Below are 23,442 nucleotides of genomic sequence, written 5' to 3'. Positions count from 1 at the left end.
GTAGCCTTTTGTAGGGCAAAATGGGTGGCTTAGGGGGAAAGCATTCCCTAATTGTAAGACTACACCAACTCATGTTACTCTCTTGCCATTTTCCTGTGAAATGGGAAATAAACATCTATTTCTTTCACATTTGAATCTGTGAAATTCATTGATGAGTCTACAACTTTGGCACAGCATGTCATAAGGATAAATAACCAAAGCATGTTTCTTTTAACTTTTGAAGAAGGGGAATAACAATTGATACAGATACAAGTTAGAAAGCCATACATGGCAGGGGTTTGAGTACAGGTAGAGACTCTCTGGAATTTTATGTGACAATTTAAACTTCCTGCGGATGGGGGACCCAAACCCTTTGACGTTCAGTCTGCTTTTGTTCAAGTAACATTTTTTTTGCTAATGCTGATGAAAAAGTGGGTAATTGGGCTATTACAGTTGAAATCCATACACCCTATGTGGAAGACATGACCTTAATCTTCCAGGGAATATGAATTTTAAATGGGGTTACCTAAATGGGTGACTCCATTTAAAATCTACACTCCCTGTGTGGGAGATTAAGATCATGTCTTCCGTAGGGGTGTATATGAATTGCAACTGGAATAGCCCATTGCATCCTTCCAGGGCTCCACTTGAATTTCAGAAACTATTAAGGGGGTACTACACCCCTGCCCAAATTTGTGCCCATTTTTGCATTTTTCTTAAAAATTATAGCGCATTGGGGACAAGTAAGATATGTATATTATAGGGGCAAGGACTACAACTACTGCACTGTAAATTTTATTTCAGCACAGACAACAGTTGTGGGGTTACAGTCAAAAATGAGGGAAAACCAATATTTGATCAATAAATCAATAACCACTTGCTTTGAGTTGCTGAATTTTCAGCACAGTAGTTGTAGTCCTTGTCCCTATAATATAAATATCTTACTTGTCACCAATGTGCTATAAATTTTGAGAAAAATGCAAAAATAGGCATAAAATTGGCCAGGGGTGTAGTACCCCCTTAACCATATTACATATTTGATTTGACATTTGAACCTACCCTTTATATAACTGTGTGTTTTAGCAGGAAAAACACTGTACAGTTTATAAACTTGAGTTTATAAACTGTGATACATTTTGTTTGCAATTTTATAAATTTTAACCAAGTTTATATACTCTTGTGTTTTTGTAGGAGTTGTTAAAGAAGTGCCATCAATGTATGGAGATCATCGTGGCAGCCAAAGACAGGCAAGCAGCTGAGGCTAACAAGAATGCTAGTATCCTACTGGAGGAGTTAGAGTCTGAAAAGGTGAGCAGTCTACACCTTGGTCTATCCATAGGGAGGTTCTTGAATCTTTGATAAATGGCTTTGTTTGTGCAAGGGGTGTCAAAAATGACCTTAAATGGCTAAAAAAAGTGATGAAAATCACCCCTTTGCAGGACCCAAAGTATTATTCCTAAACATATCTATGACTCTTACAGAAATAATTTGAATAATTGATACCTTTTAGGGACTTTCAACATGATTTTGGTATCATAATAGATAGGGATTTCATAAGATAATACATCAAACTTTTTTTTATATAATACATCAAACTTGACACCCTCGTGGAAGTAAAGTGAATGTTGTAATTTTGATATTTATGGTGTTTTGCGCAAGCATTGAAACACAACCAAAATCCAAAATAAGAGAAATTCGCTGACATAGTGCATGTTAGTATCCATTGGTTACTTGTTCAAGCCTTGGCTCACACACCTATTCTGAATTATGACATGCCATAGGCTTTGTGTTGTGATCATTTTGATCAGTGGTTCATAACAAAGAAAGCGTGAGCCAGTTGACCTAGCAACGGTCATATTCGAACATGCACTATGCCAGCGAATAAGATAATGATTTTGTTACGTCTCATCCCACATCAAACATAATAAAACCATTACCCTGGTTTATTTTTTTCAGTCTCGAGAAGAGAGTCGAAGGCTGCAGCCGTAATGACGAGAAAAGAAGAAGAAAGAAGAAAGAAAAGCAGATGAAGGAGGTCACAACTAATCCTTCACAAGACCAGGATGCGCAGCAGGAAGACAAGTCACCGAGTCCGACGCCACAGAGTGAGTAGTCATTCAAGATGAGTTACTGTGTGAAAGGATTGAATTCAGAATGGCATTGATTAGTTAAAGAACAAATAAACTAATGTCAAATTTATAAAAAAATTGTAACATCACAAGTTAAAAGCTATCATTCTGTGTACAGGGATGTAAATCCTCCTGAAATTGCCAGAATTCCAAAAATTTGGCAAAACAAAAAATCCGGAAATGTGAAAAAAAAAAGTGTTTTGCATTTCCGGAATTGGTTGATGATAATTTATCATGAAAAGAGCAAAAAAATCTTTCTTAGGAGGGGTGATACCTTGCAGCAGTTTCCCCGGACAAACCCTCCTACAAGTGCAGGTAGCAGACATGCCAACTTGTACGGTTTCACCTTATTTCAATGATAGTAGCTGTAAAAATGTAGATACATTGTTCTTGCACAAATAAAATATGATTTTATCTCTTGTTCACAGTTGAAGAACCAGTGCCCATGGAGCCTCCCACAGCCACCACAACCACCACTATCGGTCAGGTGCTGACCACCAGCCAGCCTACAACCACCATGGCTAACGGTAGCGCCAAGAAGGGTAAGAACATCAGGACGACAACATCCATCAACAAAGTCAAGACCACTGTATCAGCGATGCAGATAACAGCTACCACTACCACCAAAGATAACAGCAGCAGTAGCAGCAACAGCAGCAGCAGTAACGTCGTAAGCATCGATAAACCAAAGGGCAAGGTGATCAGCGATCAGCATCCGTCAACAACTCGCAAGAAACAAGAGATTGAGGTGTCCAAGCTGGTGGGGTCGTCATCATCATTGATGGACAGGAAGGAGAGAATGAAGGACAAAGACAGGCAGAAGAAGAAAGTCAAGGACAAGATTGGGGAGCATTCCATGTAAGTTTTGTAAAAATTTAAAAATCCACATTTTGCCAATTTTTATGCCCCTGACTTTAGCAATGAAGGGTGGATTTTGCGATAGTGTATTCCTTCCGGGTGTGTGTATTTTCTAATTTGGTTAGGTGTTTTTTTTTCCCAATATCTGGAGAGCCGTATGGGGAACAGTGCCATAACTTGGTAGGCGGTGGCAGGACCAAAGACTCTGAACTTGATTGTTATTGGTTTGTGTTCTTTTTGTAGGTCTGACCATCATCACCATCACCATGGTTGCAGTCATAAGTCTGAAGGAGGTAGTGTTAAGAATAACCCTATCACTGCACAAAGCCCTAAGAGAGGACAGAAGAGGGATGATGGCTGGAAGGAGGTTGTTAGAAGGTAAGGGGTTAACAATTATAGCAATTTAGTTAGATTCAGTTCAGTTCAGTTCAGTTCAGTTTTATTTCATCAAATTCCATCCATTAAATAATTACAATATAAAAAAGCTTTTACAAACATCGTATAATATGGTGAAAATGATGAGGATGCCACTGAACGCAGCGCGTGTTGTTGTGGCACCCTTTACAAAAGTTAGCATTAAATAATTATGATAAACAAAATTTTAGAATAATAATAAATACAATAGCAAGATATATGCCTTGTGGTTTAGGTATATTAAACTTATTATCACAAGAGCTAAGCTTTCAATTATAAATCAATGAGTAATGATGGTGAAAATAACAACCAAACCTACACAGTAGGTGTAAAGGGGTTGTAAAATCCCATTATAATATAAAACAGTTCAGGCATGGCATTACAGTATTACGGTACAATAATAACAAAAATGTATTTAGCCCGGGTGAAAGCATAAGCACATGATTGCACGTGCACTTGCAACGAGTCTAAATAATGAGCTAAGTTATAACTTACATAGCAGGTAACTATTTAATGTAATATTTTTTAAATTAAATCTACACCAAGATATTCAATGCAATGATAAATTAACATGGTAAATGGTGTATAGTTCTGCAGAGCAAAAAAACAATTAAAAAGTGATAGTCTGCATACAAGGCCAAGCGAGTTGACAAAATTGATCAAATAGCATATTTTTAATGTAACAAAATAATAATAATACTAATAACTAAAGACTGGAACAATACAAACAGACAGACAAACGGGTCCGATATGATGTGGAAAATATATACTGAATTAATTTTATGAAAGTAGATCCTGACAAATGAGAAGAGAAAAAAAAACACACCAAAAACAACAACTGCAGGTGTAGGCTAATCAGTGTTGTACATATGTGCTGATGAGGATTTTTTTAGAGTTGGATTTGAAAGATGGTACTGAACTACAAGATTTGATAGACTGGGGAAGTGAGTTCCAATAAAGGGCTCCTTGAATTATCTTCTGAAGTACTAGTAGGAAGCAGGACTCCTTTTACAGGGAGTGTGCACTGTCATTTTGCAAAGTGGGAGGGGCTTAATATTGTTGTCGATTGTAATTGGCAGATGGAGTGAGCATCCAAGTAGCAGCACTGTGTAATTATGCGCTGGTTGCTTCAAGTATACCTGTGAATTTTGTAAAAGGAATTATGCTGCCTAGTTATTCAATGGGGACTATCAAAAGAATGATGCATACATACACTTCTGAGTTTCAAAATAGTAGGGTAATCATCCCTCATGTAATAACCCTATCATATCACTGTGGCAAGCCTTGAAAGAGGATAGATGAGAGATAATGGATAGTTGTCAGAAGGAAAGGGGTTTACTTGCATTGTGTTTATGGAAACACATGGGCTATTACAATGAAAGTGTCCGATTCATAGTCATTAGCATTTCTGGGAACATTTTAATAAACTATTTTGTGCCTGTTCTGTTAATAGAATTGTGCAAAAGCATAATTTTGCACATCATAACTTCGTTCGTTTTACAAATGAGGGGCAATTTTTTGATGAAATTCACAATGGATATCCAAAATGATAATGGTTCTCGTATGAATAAAAGGGAAGATATAAAAAATGACAAAATCAGCTAATCACTCCTGCATGGTGATTTTCAACCCATTTGAATTCAACTTCTTGTGGTGTGACAGTTACAGACGCTATGTTCATTATTGCTGTGTTTGAGAAAAAGTCAATATTGTCATTTTTGGATTTCCTCTCCTGTCATTCAAATGGAAAATTCATTAATTGAAGGATTTTGGTGACAGTAAGGTATTGATTTATACAGAATAAATGTGACGTGTCAAAAGCAGACACTTTTGAGCAGGTTATCAATTTTGAGGTTTTTACATATCTTAAATATAGAGATTATTTTGCTCCACAATGCCATTTTCCCCTATGAAATCGGACATTCCTAAGCGAAGATATTGAGTTTGTAAGTTATGGTATTATAAGATTGGAAATTGAGATATTGGCCTTTAAAAATATTATTGCCAATGTTGAGAATAGGAATTTCCTTGAAAAATGGCTCAAAAAATACAAGATGGCAGTTATATTCGGTCTGAAACTATCAGACAATATTTTTAACATTGATAACATCACAAATACGCAACAAACACAAATTGTGAAAAAACACCCGGGCAGATTTTTGGCTATTTCTCCATTTACGATCCTGCCCAAAAGTGTCTGCTTTTGACATGAGACATCACAAATGTATCAGTAAAACTTGTTTTCTTGTTTATTGTTCATATCTTAAAGAAATGTGCACAGTATGTGTAAAAAGAATAAACAGCATCACTCTTTCCACTAGACGTATTCATTGTGGTATCGTTTACCTTTGTGTCTCTTAGGTCCAAGAAGGTTAGCGTTCCAGCCTCAGCTATCAGCAGAGTGATTGGAAGAGGAGGATGTAACATCAATGCTATCAGAGAATCTACCGGGGCACATATTGATGTAGACAGGCAGAATAAAGGAGGAGAGAGGACCATCAATATCAAGTAAGTCGAGTCTTCTTAGCCTATCAAGTTGATAATTACCTACAACCATTCTTGTCTCTACATAGGGGTGGTTTTGTGGGTGTGTGTGCGTAAAACGGGGATACATTTCCGATTCTAAACTGGGGATATCCCTGCTTTACTTTTCACACTAATAGGACTATACAACCCCTAGAGTGCGCTAAACACATTAGTTTGGCATAGGGCCTGCATAAGGGGTGAGATCCCTTATTGCATAGTACATAATCCGACCAATCTTACTCAATACTATCTAACTGGGGATACACACACATGATTTTTTCCAGCAAAGTGGGGATAATCCACATATGTATTGCAACATAGTAACATAGTTTCGGTTGGATAGTTACACACACATCCCCGTTTAGCACGTTTTACAAGTAGGGGTGTGTGTGGGTAAGTTTGTAAAGATCTTCAAACAAGGACACACACACTAAAATAGGAGAGCAACTGAGGACACCCTGCAACCGAGGACGTCAGCGGTTCCCACTACATACCAACATATTACAAACAATGTAAAAATGCATATGGCCATGTCTTTTTAGCTGTAGGGTCATGTCTCAGTTGGAATGATCCACAGTTTGGGGCTGAACTTTGAGTGTGCATGGTTAACAGTTAGGTAGGAAAAAGTTGTAGGTCCTCGTTTGCAGGTGTTTATAAGTAGGGGTGTGTTCGTAGGGGTGGGGGATGTGTAAATTAATGCTTGATATGGAGGGTTCAAATCGCTCCAGAATCACAGATGATGTTGAACCAATTTTGAACCTTTCCAAATATAAGGGACCCAACTGTTTTGAAACATTTTTGAGATGAGAAATAAAGTCACTTAAAGTTCAAATTTTTCATTCATAAGCCATAATTACATACTGATATTGAATCTGACTTGTTTCCAGGTAATTGTCTTTATGGTACATTGGAGAAATTTGTGAAGTGCATCTCGTTAAAACTTACCAGAACTAATCAATGTGTCCAACACGTTCTTTTTACTTTCAGGGGTTCTGCCGATTCCACCCGTCAAGCGCATCAACTAATAATGGAGCTCATCAAAGATCCTGATAAGGATATCGCTGACATTGTCGGCAAGCTCAAGAAAACCTACTCTCACTCCAGCTCAAGCATTGGTCATCATGCGTCTACAAACAACAACGCCTCGTCCAGCAACCACCCTCCTTCAAAGAGCAATTCGACCACTTCCAAAGGCTCTGGAACTGCCATGTCGGGTATAAAGAATGTCATTTCCAAAGGAAATCAGGGGCTTCTGAAAGCTGTAGCACCGCAGAGTGTACCACTCAGTGCAACCTATGCCCCTTCATTGGCGCAGGCTGTCTTTCCTAATGCCATCCCACAGTTCAGACCTACGGGTATCCCGCTGACGCAGTTCACACCTAATTTCCCGCAGGCAGCCACCGTGCCGACTACAGGTTGGGGAAGCTTTCAAGTCAGGGCGGTCCATCCAGCGACAGCCACGGCAGCAGCGCAGAAGCGACAAAACGCCGCGGCAGCAGCTGCATTGGCTGCGGCATCGAGACATGGAGCTAACACAAGCACTTCAAATGCTACGTCGACAATAACAACAACGTCCATGACATCACCGTCTGCACAGGTGCTGGTAACTAACAGCAAGTCCCCAAGGTCAGCAGGTGCTGTGAGGCAGTTATTCCCTCAGGGGAAACAGCAGTCTCCAACAATCAATTCAGTACCAGTAGGAAATAATAAGACGGCTAGCATGGTGCCAACAAGTAATGCAGGAAGCACAGGCAACCCTCCAACCTTTGCATCAAAGATAGTGGAGAGCAAACCAGTGAGCCAGAAGCAGAATCCTCAAGTGCAAATTCCGCTTGCATCTGCCGGTAATCAGTCGCAGTCAACTCTCTCACCTGTGCAGTCCATGAATTCGGCGCAGCAGCTATCCCAGCAGCCAGTTCCGACAAGTGCCACGTCCGTTTCCAACCCAACAGGTTTCAGTCTCTTCAACCAGCCTTCAAACTCGCACAGCATGGGTTTCTGGGGAACAGCTGTTCAGCAGAGGAACCAACAGCAGATGCCACGGATGGAGACTAACGGAGAAGTGAATTTCTCGGCACCAGAAATGGCCAAAGCTCCGGGGTATAAACGCAGTAGCATCGGCAGCACCATACAAGCTCAGATTCAACCCTCGGTCAACGCGGCATTTCTCAACGCTGGTTATGGGGCACCGGGCTCTAATTTCACGGCATCGCAACCGTACAACATGAACATCAACAGCGGCATCCAAGACCAACCTGATTACCCATCTTCGCTTGGTTCCCTAAATGCCAACGCCCAGTACAATCCCATCCCCACTCCAACATCGCACGCCCAACCACCAACACCGCCCACCACTGTCATGTCTACAAGCAGCTCCCCGATATCCCCAGGCACCTCACCACGCTCGGGCACTACCACCCCGAGTCCAGTGGCCTTGACGTCTGATCCTCCCCCTGCCATCGGCCAAGACCGGCGTCTGCCTAGACCAATCGGCAATGAGAGGACATCTCGTGGACAACAGAGGAAGACACCAGTTGGGTTTCCTAGCATCGGCAGTGATATGGTGAATCCTATGGGTAGCATCTGGACTTATAATCCTGGTGAGTTATTACAGATTTCTTCTAGATTAGGTGGTTCTTGAAAATGTGACTAACAGAAAGGTTATCAAAGTCATATATTGGGCTATTCCATCTAAAATCCAAACTCCCCTTGTGGAGGATTTTGGAAATATCTTGCACAGGGGAGTATGAATTTCAAATGGAATGATCACATTAACAGCTCCATTTGAAACTCACCCTCCCTAAATTGGCACCAACAAAATGTATAAACAATTAAAATTTAATTTTGTAAATGTGCCCATACCGCTCAAAATAACATTTTTGGTACGTTTTGGAAATACAATCACAATTTACTACCTTGAGGTTCTAAAGAGATGTCATTAAATTCCCCCACACTCATATCTGAACATCATCTGCTGTGTGAATAACAGCTTTTCGATTTAACATTTTACGATTTGAAGTGGAACACAATGAAATTCACCCATGTGTGCTGTGTATTATGACTGGTGTGTATACAATGGTGCATTCAGTAAACATGTTATGATATGAAGGGGCATGCAATCAAATTTGTTCTGGACTATGTTCAAGTTACGATGTATTTTGGACTTATTTTGGGGCTTAGCATGTCACTAAGTATATTTGGGACAACACAGCACTATATACAGTAAAACCTCATTATAGCGAAATCTGATATAAGAAAAACCCTGTTACAAAGAAGTATTTTCCAGAACCAAGATACAAAATTCTTTTTGTTATTGATTGTTTTACAACCCTGATATAACGAAATTTGGATATAAAGAACTAATTTCTCAGTCCCCGACAACCGTTATAATGAGTTTCCACTGTAGTACTTTTGGTTCACGATTCACAGTGAGTTTTTGACTTTTGTAATTGTGTACATGTTATTTTTTTTGATAACCAGGTGGTGATAGTAGTGGTGATTGGATGGAGGACATGACAGCAGGAACACCAGACTTTATGGTGGCAACAGGTGGTACCACATCTGGGTTCTCACAGTATCAAGACATGTCATCCCAACAGCTTTCCATGCAGCAGCAACAACAGCAGCAGCAACAGCAGACTCATCCATCTGCTCATCAGCTGTCACACCATCCGTCAGCGATGACACACCAGCAGCCACCACCCATGGATGATGGCTTTCATCTACCATCACATATGAACATGGTAAGAGATAACCACCATAATACAAACTTTTGGGTTTAGTCAACAATCTATTGTGTCCTCATAATGCATGTTGATATTTTTGATGAGTACATTTTGGGTTAGTTTGATGTTGTTTACACCATCTGTTCTTTTGATCAAACCTTCAACATTTTGTGTACAACTAAGTTACTTTGATTTGATTCGGATTTTGACTTCAAAATAATTGTCATATTCGTCATAATTGGGACTATTTTTTGTTACCTAGTCGACTACTAGAAAGCTAAAGTCATACAACCCTACTTACTACATGATAGTGGAATAGCTATTTGACCATTTGCTTATTGCATTCTGAAAGATCAATTTTGTTGAAGAAGTTACAGTGCAACGATCATTTGGTACTGTCAGTATATTCACAAGTTATGAATTACTGTCTGTTCAATTAGCTTAGATTCTTGTATTTTTAAGATATTTGAAAAAATAAAACATTGTGGTCAAAGTCATCAAAGAAAAGTGTTAGCACAGCCTTAGACCCAACGTGATTTATACTTTTCAAATTCCAAAGTTCAATTTGAAACCCCATTTCTTTTCAATTTTTGTCTTTTCCCGCGATATTTTTATAAAAAGCCAGAGAACGTCGGGTACCATAAACTTTTTTGAATCAATCCATTTAGTGCAATGGGGACGAATGTCATAATAATTACATGCGCTGAGATAGTATTTATTCGACTATCCGCATCAGGAAATATTGTCAGGCAAAATAGCTATATTTGCCAGAAGGCCTAATTTGTGTTGAAACCCTACTGTTGAAACATTACGTTATTATAAAAATGTGAAGATGAACTAAGGATTTCCAGAATAGGCCCAGCTTATATAAATACATTCCTTGCGTATTTACATATATGTTTATTTATTTATTTATTTATTTTGTGAATGGGTCTGTGAAAGTGTAGGCCTATAGGCCTATTATAAAACTACACATTTATTTTCGATTTGTTATTTCGTTTTGTTTGTTGAGTACAAACTATGTGAAGGACATTTGGAAACAAAAGAATTTTTGTACAAGAAAATCTAATTTAAAACAGTGAGGTTACAGAAAACAATTCTTGTAAAGGCACTGTATCTGAAAATGTCCAGCGAATGCTGATATTCTTGGAAAGGAATGATGGTATTAAACATGTTAAACAAAACTCAATTCACATTGTAAACCAGTTGAAATAAGAACGAAATCCATAATTTTAATGTCATTGTTTTAGGAAAAAAATAATGCGCAGCATAATGTTATGCATAAAACGTAATCACGCATATAAGTTCGTGCAACAAAAACCGGTGGACCGTCATCAACTATATAGATCCTAACCAATAACCGGAACGGAACTACAATTGAAATGGCAGGACAGATTGGTGGACAGCTTGTTTTGCTAAATTGGATAGGGTCTATGCCCTAAGTTGAGAATGGACCGTCCCACTCGATCTGTGAAAAGGTCGCGAACCCTTTTGGTGGACCCAAGTAACTGCCGAAAATGAGGCAAAATTGAAAAGAAATGGGGTTTTAAATTGAACTTTGGAATTTGAAAAGTTTAAATCACATTGGGTCTAAGGCTGTGCTAACACTTTCCTTTGATGACTTTGACCAAATTTTTGTATTTTTTCAAATATCTTCAAAATACAAGAATCTAAGCTAATTGAACAGACAGTAGTTCAAACCGTTCAATTTGTCATTTTACCCCTATACCTAATCCCAGGGTAGAGTTTGCATCATGAAAAATCAAAGAAGTGAAAAATATGTAGATAACTATTTTTTGTCATCTATCAAAAAGTCCTCTCCTTGAGTCTTCCGTTTCATTTCTATCAATAACCAGCTTGCCCATCCAAATTTTCTTTTGAAAAAGGTATCAGCCCTTAGAAGAGGTGGAAATTTAAAGTTAATTTGATGTTTTTTTTTCACCCTGACAGTCACCTTATGGGAGAGATGGTCCAGATGTCATGCCCAGTAGTCTACCCCCTCCTACACTAGGGCTACCTAACGAGGCTCAAATGGCTATGGGAGATGGTATGTGGAACAGCACCATGAATGCTGCTCCAGAGGGGGTAGATCCAAATCAGGTAAGAGCAAGAATGAAATTGGGCTATTCTATTTGAAAACTATTCCAACCTAAATTCAACAGTTTGAGCCATTCCAGATCCAAAAGCTGTTGTCAAAATATGGAAAAGGAGTGGTCATTTTTTGAATTCCAGTTAAAATTTCCCAAATGGAGCCGAAATTTAGTCAAACATAAGTCAGGGTTCCCAGCCACTTGGAGTATAGAAATCCATTTTTCCAGTCAGGAAAAGTAAGGGAATTTGATAAAAACAGCCAAAATCAGGGAAAACCTTTTTCTTGTCATTTTGACATTCACGGGTCTTGCATAGAACACATAATTCCAAACTGTACTGCAACCAACCAGTGGTAAACTGAATTCATATTTCCTACTTTTGGAAAGAATTCTCCATCTTTAAGTTTTGAAACAGTCCACACCCTGATACAAACGTGGTAATGTGAAAATATTTGTCATGGAATTTTTTGAAGTTTTTAGGGAAAGGTCATGGAAAACCCAACTGTATTTCAACATTTGAAGGAAAACCAAAAAACGGTATTCAACATTTTCATCTGGATTTTAGCATTAAACACTACAAATAATCCACCTGGGTTGACCATAGCAGTGTCCTTTGCCTTATTACTTTTTGGGAAATGTTTTTACCAGTCTGCTCCCAAGTACAATTTGATAATTCCCTACCTTTTGGGTATAGAAAAAAATAAGCACTTTTGGCCATTTGGTATATCAATGACCCCTATTTCTAGGCCAAATTCTTGGCAGCACATCCTACCCAAACTTAACTTGAGTACACTCCCTAGGGATAATGTACAGATTAAGGGACTGAAATTTAAGATCAGTGAAGCCATAGAAACACAAATAGTTTCATTAGAAACTGACCCCTTTACCCATCTGTGAAGAAATTTGGAAGTGGAACATTTGGAATTGTCAACATTGCTCTCTCTAAACATGCTCAAGGGTATATCATATGAAGCAATCGCTCTGTGTAGCATTTTTTACGATGTCACTTCCGTTGCTGATTGGCAGAGTGACGCCTATATCTAATTGATAAGCCACTAGCATACCAAAGCGTTACGTCACAAGCCAGTTGACTGCCAGGCAACTTTGATTCCCCAACCGTTGCATACTTTAGCGATTGTAAAAATACTACCAGCGTTTGATCACTAGTTGAATCGCATGCTGCGATTGTTAGTATGATATATTATGCCCTCAACGAAATAGTTATGTTCATAGAGCTTCATCGATCTTTTGCTTTGTTCCCTGTAAACGTTGAATATTGTTTGTGCCTGGTTACTCAACTGTTACTCTCTTATTTATTTATTTCAGATGATGTGGGGTGTTTGGAGCCAATCAGCTATGTAGTCTAAAACTTGCAGCGATGTTGCCTAGCTGCCGAGTTCTATGTGTTGAACAGTTCATTACTACTCCCTCTCCCCTTCTTTGTTCCCTTCCTCGATGCAGCGGAAATGTCCTGTAGTATGTACCCCCCTATTATTCACTCTTATTGTAACCTGTATGCCCTTATTATACTTATGAGAAGCATTATTAAAAAAATGTCTGCTGGCGTATGGAAAGATAGATTATGTATACTCAATGTTATAATCACATGTACTAGTACTGCCTTCCATTCCTTTTGTCTTGTGTGTGATTGAGACTATAGAGCGCCCCCAAAGAGATGAAACAAAATGACGACGACAACGATGATGTAATACACAAAATTGAAAAGGTATTGGATAAGGTCAGTTGATTGGTGGCAAACACCTTTTGATTAAAAATTCTAACATGAGCTCTCATTGGGTGTATATGAAGGTAATGAAATGTAAAACATGCTGTGATTGGGCCATGAGTTTGCTAGTTTGATCAAACCAGCAGTGTGATTGGCTGGATTTCGTAACCCAAATTTGCTGCCATCAATTAGGTACGATTTTATTAGCAAGAGGGGGTTTTGTCTGTTTGGTGAGTAACATATTAGAGGATCATTTTATTTCGGAAGAAAACCCCCCTTACTTTGAGTCTTCATTAGATATAGTAAAAAATGAAAATTAGATTGTGTCTTGAAATTATCATTATTATTATAAATTAAAACATTTATTATAAAAAAAACAGCAGCAGAATAATGTGTAGATGATATCATCTTCAAAACAAATGTTGGTCAATCAATCCCCGAGCGAGACGTTTGTGTTATTTTATTTTGTTTGGCGATCAATCGAGTTATATACAGGTGATATGGTAAAATTGAATCATAAATTTGAATTGAATGACTGTATGTGTGAAACATATTTCTCCTGTTAATTGTTCACTATGCTTTCCATGGATGATGCAGCATTAAAATATTACTGGTTACCAGAATATCAAACTTAACAAACGATGTCTATGTGTGATTATTAGGCAAAATATTACTGGTTACCAGAATATCAAACTTAACAAACGATGTCTATGTGTGATTATTAGGCAAAATATTACTGGTTACCAGAATATCAAACTTAACAAACGATGTCTATGTGTGATTATTAGGCAAACAAATTGTTGTGTTGTCATTACCAGACAGACCCAATTTTGGCAAAATCATGGCTGTTTATTTCTTCTTTTTTTCTGATAGAGGCATCACTTCCTTTGCTTAAATGTGACACGATCAAGGGAAATGAGTCAGATGTTGCCAACATTGATTTTGAGATATGTTAAAATTCTTTTGTTTTGTATTGTTTTCAGCGATTGTTTTTAAATTAATGTAATTCACAAAGAAAAGTTGTATCAACATGGGGTTTTCAGCTTCTGAAAGCTCTAAAATTAATGTAAAACTCATTTTCAACCAGGATCGTCATGTGGCTCATTCACATCGATCATGTCTCAAATGTCAAAATCTCATCTAATACCGTAAACGTTTGCCTAATGGCGCTATGTGATCCCTTGACATAACTGGAATTTTAGACACAAACTAAAAGTGCCCTTCCATAAAAATCCCACCAGCTAATAAGGGCACATACCCTTAATTCTTGTTGGGATTTTTAGAGGAGGGGGCTCTCTATTTGTACATGAAATTTACACCAAGGCAAAGAAAGTAGCCCAGGTGCGCCATTAGGCGAACGGTTACGGTATTTAATTGTTGGTGAAACCAACTTCAATAGAAAATTGAAAACATTGATTTTTCATTGTCAGCCAATGTAAGGGCAACAACCATTTTTCCCTTATGGAATGATTTTGACTTCGATCAAGTAAGGAATTGATTGTGTCAAACACAGGTTTGGTATCACTATTTGCTCCTTGCATGGTCACGTTTGAGGGCGGAACCTCAAACTGAAAGTATACATGAATTGGGAACGGAACCAGTTGTTTAACATTCTGTAAAATTCTAAAGATCTCAAAAAAAAGTAACTAACTCCCCTTAAAGGCCATTATTAAAAAACGGGCTATTACAAATCTGTAAAATGTGTTGAAGCAGAATTTATTTCTGCGCATTTTGACACCTCATTTGATACGATAGCTCAGAAAACAATAAAACATCGGTCAATTTAATGTAGTGAGGTCCAGATTTAAAAGTTGCACTTACAACAATACAAAAACACTCGGATATCATTACACAGATTTCCTTCCATTATACTGAATACAAATCAATAGAATTTACTGCAACTTTCAAATCTTGGGTTACATTGATTTAAATGTATGTTGTTACAAATGAGACAATAGCTATAAATGAGGGGTCAAAATGTGCAGAAATAAATTCTGCTTTCAACACATTTTACAGATTTGATTTTTTGAATAATGGCCATTATTTAAGGGTTAGTTACTTTTTTTGAGATGTTTATAATTCTTCCTTTCATGTTTGTGGCCAGTTTGAGGCTCTACCCATTATGGTGGAACCATGCAAGGGGTGAATGTACTGAAAATCAATTTATGGCTTAGGGAATAATCCAAAAGATTGAGGACATCCTATAAATCGTCACTGGGCGGGAAAAACCATTATGTACTTTTTGCCCTTGAACATGGATGAAGCAAACCATTCAATATAAAGTCTACACCTAAAATGCTTTATCCATGTTCAAGGGCCACAAGTAAATACGAGGTATTCCCTGCATGTACTTTTGGCCCTTGAACATGGATGAAGCAACATCTTTAATACAAAGTCTACACCTACATGGCTTTATCCATGTTCAAGGGCCAAAAGTACATATGAGGTTTTTCCCGCCCAGTAACGAAATGTAAGTAGTTGAATTTCATAGCTGACCCCCTCCATCCCTTACCCGAAGTGGGTCAAGAGAAAAGGAGAAATGTAATCTCTACATGTAGTTTACCTCCCAAACAAAACTAGATTTAACCAAGGTCTCCGAAAATTATGTGAGACTCCTGTGTAGAATATGAATTTCCTTTATTGCACCATTCGTCCATTAGGCTGCGATCACATAGAAGTATACGGTATTCGCTATACGAAATACGCTCATTCGATCAGGCTGAGTTCACATAGTATGCTCCTATGTGAACTCAGCCTGATCGAATGAGCGTATAGTGAGTATACCGTATACTTCTATGTGATCGCACCCTAAGACCAATCTATAGTAGAGTGAATAATACATAGGGGCGGTTATTATGTTATGGGCTTTACTTGTTCATTGTACCTTTTGTCTACGTAGCATAATAACTACTGGTATAAAAACACAAGCTGCCAAGAAAAACAATGCAGCAAAAATGTAAATTCCAGTCTGGTAGCTGCCTGATTTGTCATGAATCAAACCTGAAAAGAGAGAGAAGAAAGATGTACTCAATTTAGGAGCATACAAGGTGAGAAAATATTTGATTTATGCATAGGGAAGTCACAAAAAAGACGGGTTACTTGAGAACAAAAAATTCTGACCGGCACATACCTGCCATGTAAGCTCCAGTCATAACACCGCATCCATCAAAGAAATGTGCCAACCCAGATGCAGTAACAAATTGATGTAATCCTAACATCTGTTTCATTATGGTATAAAATAATGGATAGAGAATACCAACTGTGACGCCTGAATAATGTAATGAAAATATATTCACTGACCTGCGTCATAAGTCATCAAGAAGACTATGTAAGTAAAACTGACATTTTTACAACTCAAATTTTCATCAGGCAAGCAGCAAATGCAGAGCCTAGAAATAATTATTTATTTGGAGAAGAAGAAAATGTGTCCATTCTACCTCTCAAATACATTTAGGGATTCAATCATGTTTCACCGTTGTTCATCACCGATTAACAACGATGCGTCCGCGTCGTCTAAGTGGTTTACTTCACGAGGGCAGCTAAACTGCCCGAGCGAAGTAAACCATGTAGACGCGCTGGACGCGAGTTGTTAATCGGTGATGAACAACGGTGAAACATGATTGAATCCTTTTCAACAACGAAACAAGCTAAAGATGTATAATTCACATGATTCTTTCATTCGGAATGTCCGTTAGTCATTGCCACTCAACCTTACAAAAAGATCGCGGTATTTCTCTGTTGATATCAGCAATAAAACTAAAGAATAAAGCGGTAATATTTAGCTGCGCTGCTACCGCTAACATGAGAGAGTTCATGTTTACGCATACGTTCTAGGCATGACGAATTTTACGCGCTCATGCGTAACGCTACTGAACTGTGGATTCATCACGGATTAACAACGGTTGGCTCATGTACAAAGGTATAGGAAGAGTTGTTGAAAAGAGTGTTAGGGCCACTCTTTTGTTGTTTTGAAACATCGTAACCAAAACCTGCATAGGCGAATAGGTTTGGATTGAAATATGCACTATTTCAGCGCTTCATCACTTCAAGTTCATTTTGTCATGTTTTGTAAGTGTGAAGAAATATTTTGAAATGTGTTATTATTCAGGATGGGAAAATTCTGAAGGGGAAATATTGAGAATTTCCAAAATTGGGGTCGGTACTCTTTTGTAAAAAGTTTTCTTCAAGACTTTAGCGTTGAAGCGATGTGGACAAAAAACAACCATTTTTTTTGGCCAAGATGAAATAAAAATTAATAGATTATTACCTATAGTTACAGCAGAGATGACGCAACCAAAGTACCTGTTCAGGACTGGATTCATCAATGTCCCAGCAGAAGCAACTAAAAGAGCACACTCGTACAAAGTTGATGCTGACAAGAGATTATGGTCTACAAACCATCCATGAAAGGCACGTCCAAATGCACCGCCAATACCAAGAGATGATAACACTAAGGCTGCTTTCTGACTAGGAAATCCCATTAAAACAACTTGATTGGTAATATGTGTTAAAGCGGCAGCATATGATATGCTGACAAGAAAAGTTGTTATATAAGCAAAGAGTATGATGGGAGTTGTGCATAGTAGGAGTACACCAGGGCATTTTGTACATTGTGGTTTCAATCTGGATTTGGAAGTTATATGAACCTCATCATCCTCATCAACATCTAGATGCTTAGAATTTGGATGATTTGAATTGGATCGTTCCAGATCAGATTTTACAACCATTTGGATGTTGCAATCTTGATCAGAAGCAGTTCTTGATCTATGTATGTCATTATTATGCAGAGGTTGGAAGCTACTCTGAAACTCATTGATTTCCATATTTTCACACTTCTTAGTGTCTGATACTGTTTTCCTTTGGTGTTTCGGTGGTTTATGTTTGAACAGCATACCCATAAGTACAATATTTAAAGAAAGTGCACCCTGAAGTAAGATAGCACCATTCCAGCCATACACAGATATCAACTTGGTCGTCAGAAGTGGGAATACTGACACCCCTATGCTGCATCCTGTGTAGGCTATGCCAACTGCGGTACTGTAATGTTTAGTGAAGTGTTGTGACAGGATTATTGGTACTGATAAGAATACCAATGATGCACCAATACCTGAGGAAAAAGGAAACAATTAGGAAAATTTTGGAGCAATTTTACCGCATTTCGGTTTTTGTTATTTGAGAAATCCATAAAAGAATTATATTTCAAGCAAAAAATGAATGACCCAATTTTGTTTACTCCAGCTAGGGAACCATCCATGGAATGCAAGTGCATTTGATGGTCACTCAGGTTATATGAAATCAATAAATCCTATGAAAGTCAACTAATAATTGTCAGAAACTTATAATTAAATTTTGCATGATCATTTTCAAGAATATTAAATGAGCAAATTTGTCAGATTCTTGGAGAATATTTTTTGTAAACACACTTTCCCTAAACCATTGTTCTACTAATTTTGTAACCCATCTTATACCTGAGTGAGAACCTGAAAATACAAACCATTCCAGCTTCACCAGCACACCCCATGAACACCGTTCCACTTGGACACCCCCATGCACAGTATTTTTTGTGGGACATGAGAGCACTTTAGACACATCAAATTGCATTCCGAATACGAGGAATGTCCTTCCGATATCAAATAACTCTTCATTTTTTGAAATTTGTGATATAATACGAATTTTATGGCAAAATATTAAAAATTGACATTTTATATATTTAACAGTTCTTAAGTTTAAGTAAATTTAATAAAAATAATATATACTTTTAAAAAGTGTTTGTAACTGGGAGGAAAAGACGTTCATTATGAAAATGTTGACGTTTTGTATTAAAGATACACATTTCCCCCAAACACCTAAATATTTGAAGTCTCTTTGGGAAAAAATATACATTTCAATACGAAAGGTCAAAATTTTCATATGATGGACAGCTTTTCATCCCAGTTACATACAGTTTAAAAGGGCATTTCGTGATCCACAGCCTCATCCCCCACTTTTCTCAAAAAAGTTGAGATTTTTATATCACTGGAAACCTCTGGCTACATAATGTTTATGTACAAAATATTTCTTGCAGATTAATTCGTTTAGCAAAGATATTGTGAAATTTGAATTTCGTTCTGGTGCACCAGAACGAAATTACAACGCATTGTCTATGGAGCAGTGTAATACACATAATCATGCATAACTCGCGAACGCAAAATCGGAATCAACTGAAATTTTGGGAAGAGGTTTTTTCGTGGATATCTAATGAAAAATGACATAAATAGAGGATGCTAGGATCACGAAATACTCCTTTAAGTAGATATCATTAGATTTATAAAGTTTACTTTGAGGACTGTTAAATGTTAAAAATATAATTTTTCTAATAATTTTTCATAAATTTTGTATCAGGCCTATAATTGCGAATTTAAAAAAAAATCTAAATTATTTGATATCAGAAGGATATTCCCATAATCAGAATGCAATTTGGTGTGTCTGATGTGCTCTCAGGTCCCACAAAAATACTGTCCAAACGTTCCTACCAGAGTCCTTAAAAGGGCGGCATTACAATTTATGTCCAGGGTGGGGTAAAAGTGGGGCAGGAGAAAGCTATTTATGGCAAGCCAAAAAAGTGGAGGACAAGCAATTTTGGGGAGGGGTCAAGAATTTGTTAATACCACACAATAAAACTTTCTCAACAGCTATCTAGATCACCAATATCTGCAGGGATTTCTTTGGTACATCGAGAAGGGTTATAATCCCATTTGTTTGTTTGTTTGTTTTTTACACTGAGGGAGGACAAGCAATTTTTGGCACATCACTTGGCAATTTTACGCGAGGAACATAATGTTATTACACAGTCCCTTACCTGTCAAAACACCTAGAAATAGAAACAAGACAGTGGTTGAGTTTGCAAAAGATGCTAGCATCATACCAGTAGAGAGAAGCAACCCTCCCATCAACGTCGTTATCCGACATCCAAACTTATTCACAAATATGCTGGCAAATGGTCCTGTAAGATGAAAGTGAAACAAAATTTAGCTGGCTTAAAGGAGTATTTCGTGATCCTAGCATCCTCTTTTTATGACATTTTTCAGTACATATCCACGAAAAAGCATATTCCCAAAATTTCAGTTGATTCCGATTTTGCGTTTGAGAGTTATGCATGATTATGTGTATTAGTTTACACTGCTCCATAGACAATACGTTGTAATTTCGTTCTGGTACATCAGAACGAAATTCAAATTTCACAATATCTTTGCTAAACGAATTAATCTGCAAGAAATATTTTGTACATAAACATTATGTAGCCAGAGGTTTCCAGTGATATAAAAATCTCAACTTTTTTTGAGAAAAGTGGGGGGATGAGGCTGTGGATCACGAAATGCCCTTTTAACATGCAAATATTTACTGTCATGTGAGTGAGCTCATTCAGAGCACAACCTACATGTAGGGATTCATCATTTTAATATTGTAAGAGTATGGCTTTCCTTCTTCTCAGATGACATGCCTTGCAAACCTTTCTGGTAGTCTTTTCAGCTTGTTAAAGCTCTTTCACCTGTCGCCCCGGTGATATGTAATGACATGCTATGATGCTATTATAATAGGCATATGGTAACCCATAAATATACAATTTAGGCCTAAGCTATGTTGTTGTTTTGTTTTTGATATATAGAAGCAATCATTTGTAACAATTTGCTATACCCAATAACGCTCATTAAAAGTTGGCAACCAGCTAATTTTGGTTAATTTGGGTATGCTGAACTGGAATATGTTGTCTGCCAAGCAGTATTTTGAGACTGTGTCCTTCAAAAATACCCCTTAATTACCCTGTAGTAGGCCTATCGTATAGGGGGAAAAATAATTTTATTCATAACACATTCAAACATGTCAAATTATTCGTCTTGCCCCACGGATAGTTAAGAAGTTATGGGGCACAAAAGGTCTAAAGTTTATTTTCCTTGTTGTGTATGGGTCAAAAGTCAAAGTTGCTCCAATTTTCGTAAAAGTTGAGGCAAATCGTTCGCCTAGCTTAGAGGTTTCAGAAAAAGAATAGTTTGCACTATCTGCGATGTCTAGTTAGTATGTTACACAGCAAAGAGTTAAAAGATATGTAGGATTCCATAGGATTCTATGGCTTTTGTACTTATTTATCATCTATCTTGTGAACATCACATCGCAGATAGTAGAAACTATTCTTTTCTTGAATCCCTTGAGGAACAGTTTGCCTCCATTTTTACGAACATTGGAGCAACTTTTATATTTCACTCCTGTACAACATGCAAATTGACCTTGGACCTATTGAGCCTCATAACTTGGTAAATATAATATGTCCTACGTGCGAATATGTTACATTTTTGTAATCCTTAGGCCCAGACAAATAATTTGACATGTTTCTTAGTGAATTTGGAGCATGTTTAATTTTTGCCCTTTGTATGATCATGTAGGGGTGTTGTTTTTTTTTTGGGGGGGGTCTTTTTAGGGTCACTACAGGGTTCGAATACAGCTTGGCAGTCAAAATTTTGAATTAACCAAAATAATTTAGTTGCCAGCTTTTACGTGAACTTGCCGCTTGATGCTTAAATAAGAACATATATCCAAAATCCAACCACGGAAGCAGTTGCATGGAAGGTCGGAAGGAGACGAGTGTAAAAACACAATCTCTGTTTACATAGAAATCACATTTTGTAAACATGAAATGGCCGTTTTACGAAATAAATAGCACGAACGTTTGGAGAAGGTCTCAAACAAATAATGAAGACACTGATACGATAGTCTTACGATGATGAAATTACATATCCGGGGAAATATCTGCGTCGCAATGTTTTGTTTTGGGTTTTTGGAATTCGACCTAATAAAATTTATGACTTCTTGACAGTCATTCTAAATCAACAAAAGATATTCCAACAATATATAGGCTCATTCTTTATCTCATGGAATTCTTTGAACATGTATAGCTTCAACAATGGATATAAAACTTGATATAAATTGATATAAAACGTTCATATATTTTGGTCATAACCTTTTTGGTTGGTCAAAGTGTTCCAGATAATTTATGCATAATCAATTAGCTAGCTGCATTAATTTACATAATTAATTAACATTAATGCAAATTAGCTCATTAATTATGCAAATGAGCAAAATTAGATGGCAGCTAGCAGCATTATTAGAAACCACTGTGATTAGAAACACTTCCAAGTCAAAATTCTCCAAATACCCTGAACATTTATGCATTGATTTTTAGCAAAATATAGCCAAAAATTACATATTGATGGGCTTTTACCACATATTAGCACATTTATTGATAAAACAATAGAAAGAAAATATAAATTGATTATTCTGAAAACCGAATGTAAGGCATACTAAGTGTACTTTGCCCTAGGCCTATATACTATTAATCATATTAATCTCTATGTTTTATGATGCTCGGAACTTCACTACGTTACCTTAAGGTTACGGCTACATTAACATTATCATGATAAGGCTAAATAAATCTAGGCCTATACCAATTACCTGCTAAATTCATAATAGCAAATCCAGAACTAGAAATCCATCCCAAAACAGCAAATCCGTCATCAAACTCCTGTATAAATGATGGCATGTAAACGCCAAAGGTTTGAAGCGAACCAGTGCATATCAAAAATGAACAAAATGAAGCCACAAGTACAATTATTCGACGAGGAATCTCCGCAGTCATGGCACATGCATATGCCTGGTAAACAACTGGTAAAATATATAATATAGATATATATTATGTGCTGCCAGCTGACCTTAACCTTCTTGAAGGCCTACATGTATGTAGTAATGAGATATGCATGACTTCAATCAAATGTTGTCAATTCAATAAAAAATCATAATAATAAGTGCCGCCCACGACATCGGCACTAGTGGCGGTAAAGCTGTATAAAATTAATGTTTTTTTTCAATTTTTTTAGACTTTCGAATACTTAAAAGGGCATTTTGTGATCCACAGCATCATCCCCCCCATTTTTCTCAAAAATCATTTCCAAGACTTTTTGTGGTAC

The 23,442-nt window shown here is 37.4% G+C and overlaps 2 protein-coding genes across 2 annotated transcripts in view; one reads left to right on the top strand and one right to left on the bottom strand.

Moving 5' to 3' along the window:
* LOC140143634 (ankyrin repeat domain-containing protein 17-like) overlaps nucleotides 1-14,086 on the top strand; it is a 64,977-nt gene extending 50,891 nt beyond the window's left edge. Inside the window, 10 exon segments of the mRNA XM_072165449.1 lie at nucleotides 1,171-1,287; nucleotides 1,936-1,961; nucleotides 1,963-2,084; nucleotides 2,537-2,966; nucleotides 3,210-3,344; nucleotides 5,742-5,888; nucleotides 6,894-8,506; nucleotides 9,387-9,649; nucleotides 11,582-11,731; nucleotides 13,048-14,086. Coding sequence (XP_072021550.1) covers nucleotides 1,171-1,287; nucleotides 1,936-1,961; nucleotides 1,963-2,084; nucleotides 2,537-2,966; nucleotides 3,210-3,344; nucleotides 5,742-5,888; nucleotides 6,894-8,506; nucleotides 9,387-9,649; nucleotides 11,582-11,731; nucleotides 13,048-13,083 — 3,039 coding nt within the window. The 3' untranslated portion in view covers nucleotides 13,084-14,086.
* A 2,236-nt stretch (nucleotides 14,087-16,322) lies between these two features.
* LOC140143633 (monocarboxylate transporter 13-like) lies at nucleotides 16,323-23,032 on the bottom strand. The gene is made up of 5 exons (XM_072165448.1): nucleotides 22,931-23,032; nucleotides 20,286-20,429; nucleotides 17,715-18,554; nucleotides 16,578-16,715; nucleotides 16,323-16,447 (listed from the first exon to the last, which is right to left on the bottom strand). Exons 1-5 carry the CDS (start codon nucleotides 23,016-23,018, stop codon nucleotides 16,323-16,325), a joined length of 1,335 nt encoding a protein of 444 aa, XP_072021549.1. The 5' UTR covers nucleotides 23,019-23,032.
* Between the last annotated feature and the right edge of the window lie 410 nt (nucleotides 23,033-23,442).

Source organism: Amphiura filiformis, unplaced genomic scaffold, assembly GCF_039555335.1.
Source record: "Amphiura filiformis unplaced genomic scaffold, Afil_fr2py scaffold_25, whole genome shotgun sequence".
NCBI lineage: Eukaryota > Metazoa > Echinodermata > Ophiuroidea > Amphilepidida > Amphiuridae > Amphiura > Amphiura filiformis.
The sequence above is the reverse complement of the archived record's forward strand: the minus strand, read 5'-3'. Positions and strand labels throughout refer to the sequence as shown.

What these genes read in the sequence shown, in the direction of transcription:
- LOC140143633 (XM_072165448.1), bottom strand. Translation starts at nt 23,018, where the DNA reads ATGCCATCATTTATACAGGAGTTTGATGACGGATTTGCTGTTTTGGGA. An exon ending in TGCTATTATGAATTTAGCAG is followed by an intron (nt 20,430 to 22,930) that starts GTAATTGGTATA and finishes TTCATCTTACAG; the next exon opens with GACCATTTGCCAGCATATTT. An exon ending in ATTTCTAGGTGTTTTGACAG is followed by an intron (nt 18,555 to 20,285) that starts GTAAGGGACTGT and finishes CTTTTTCCTCAG; the next exon opens with GTATTGGTGCATCATTGGTA.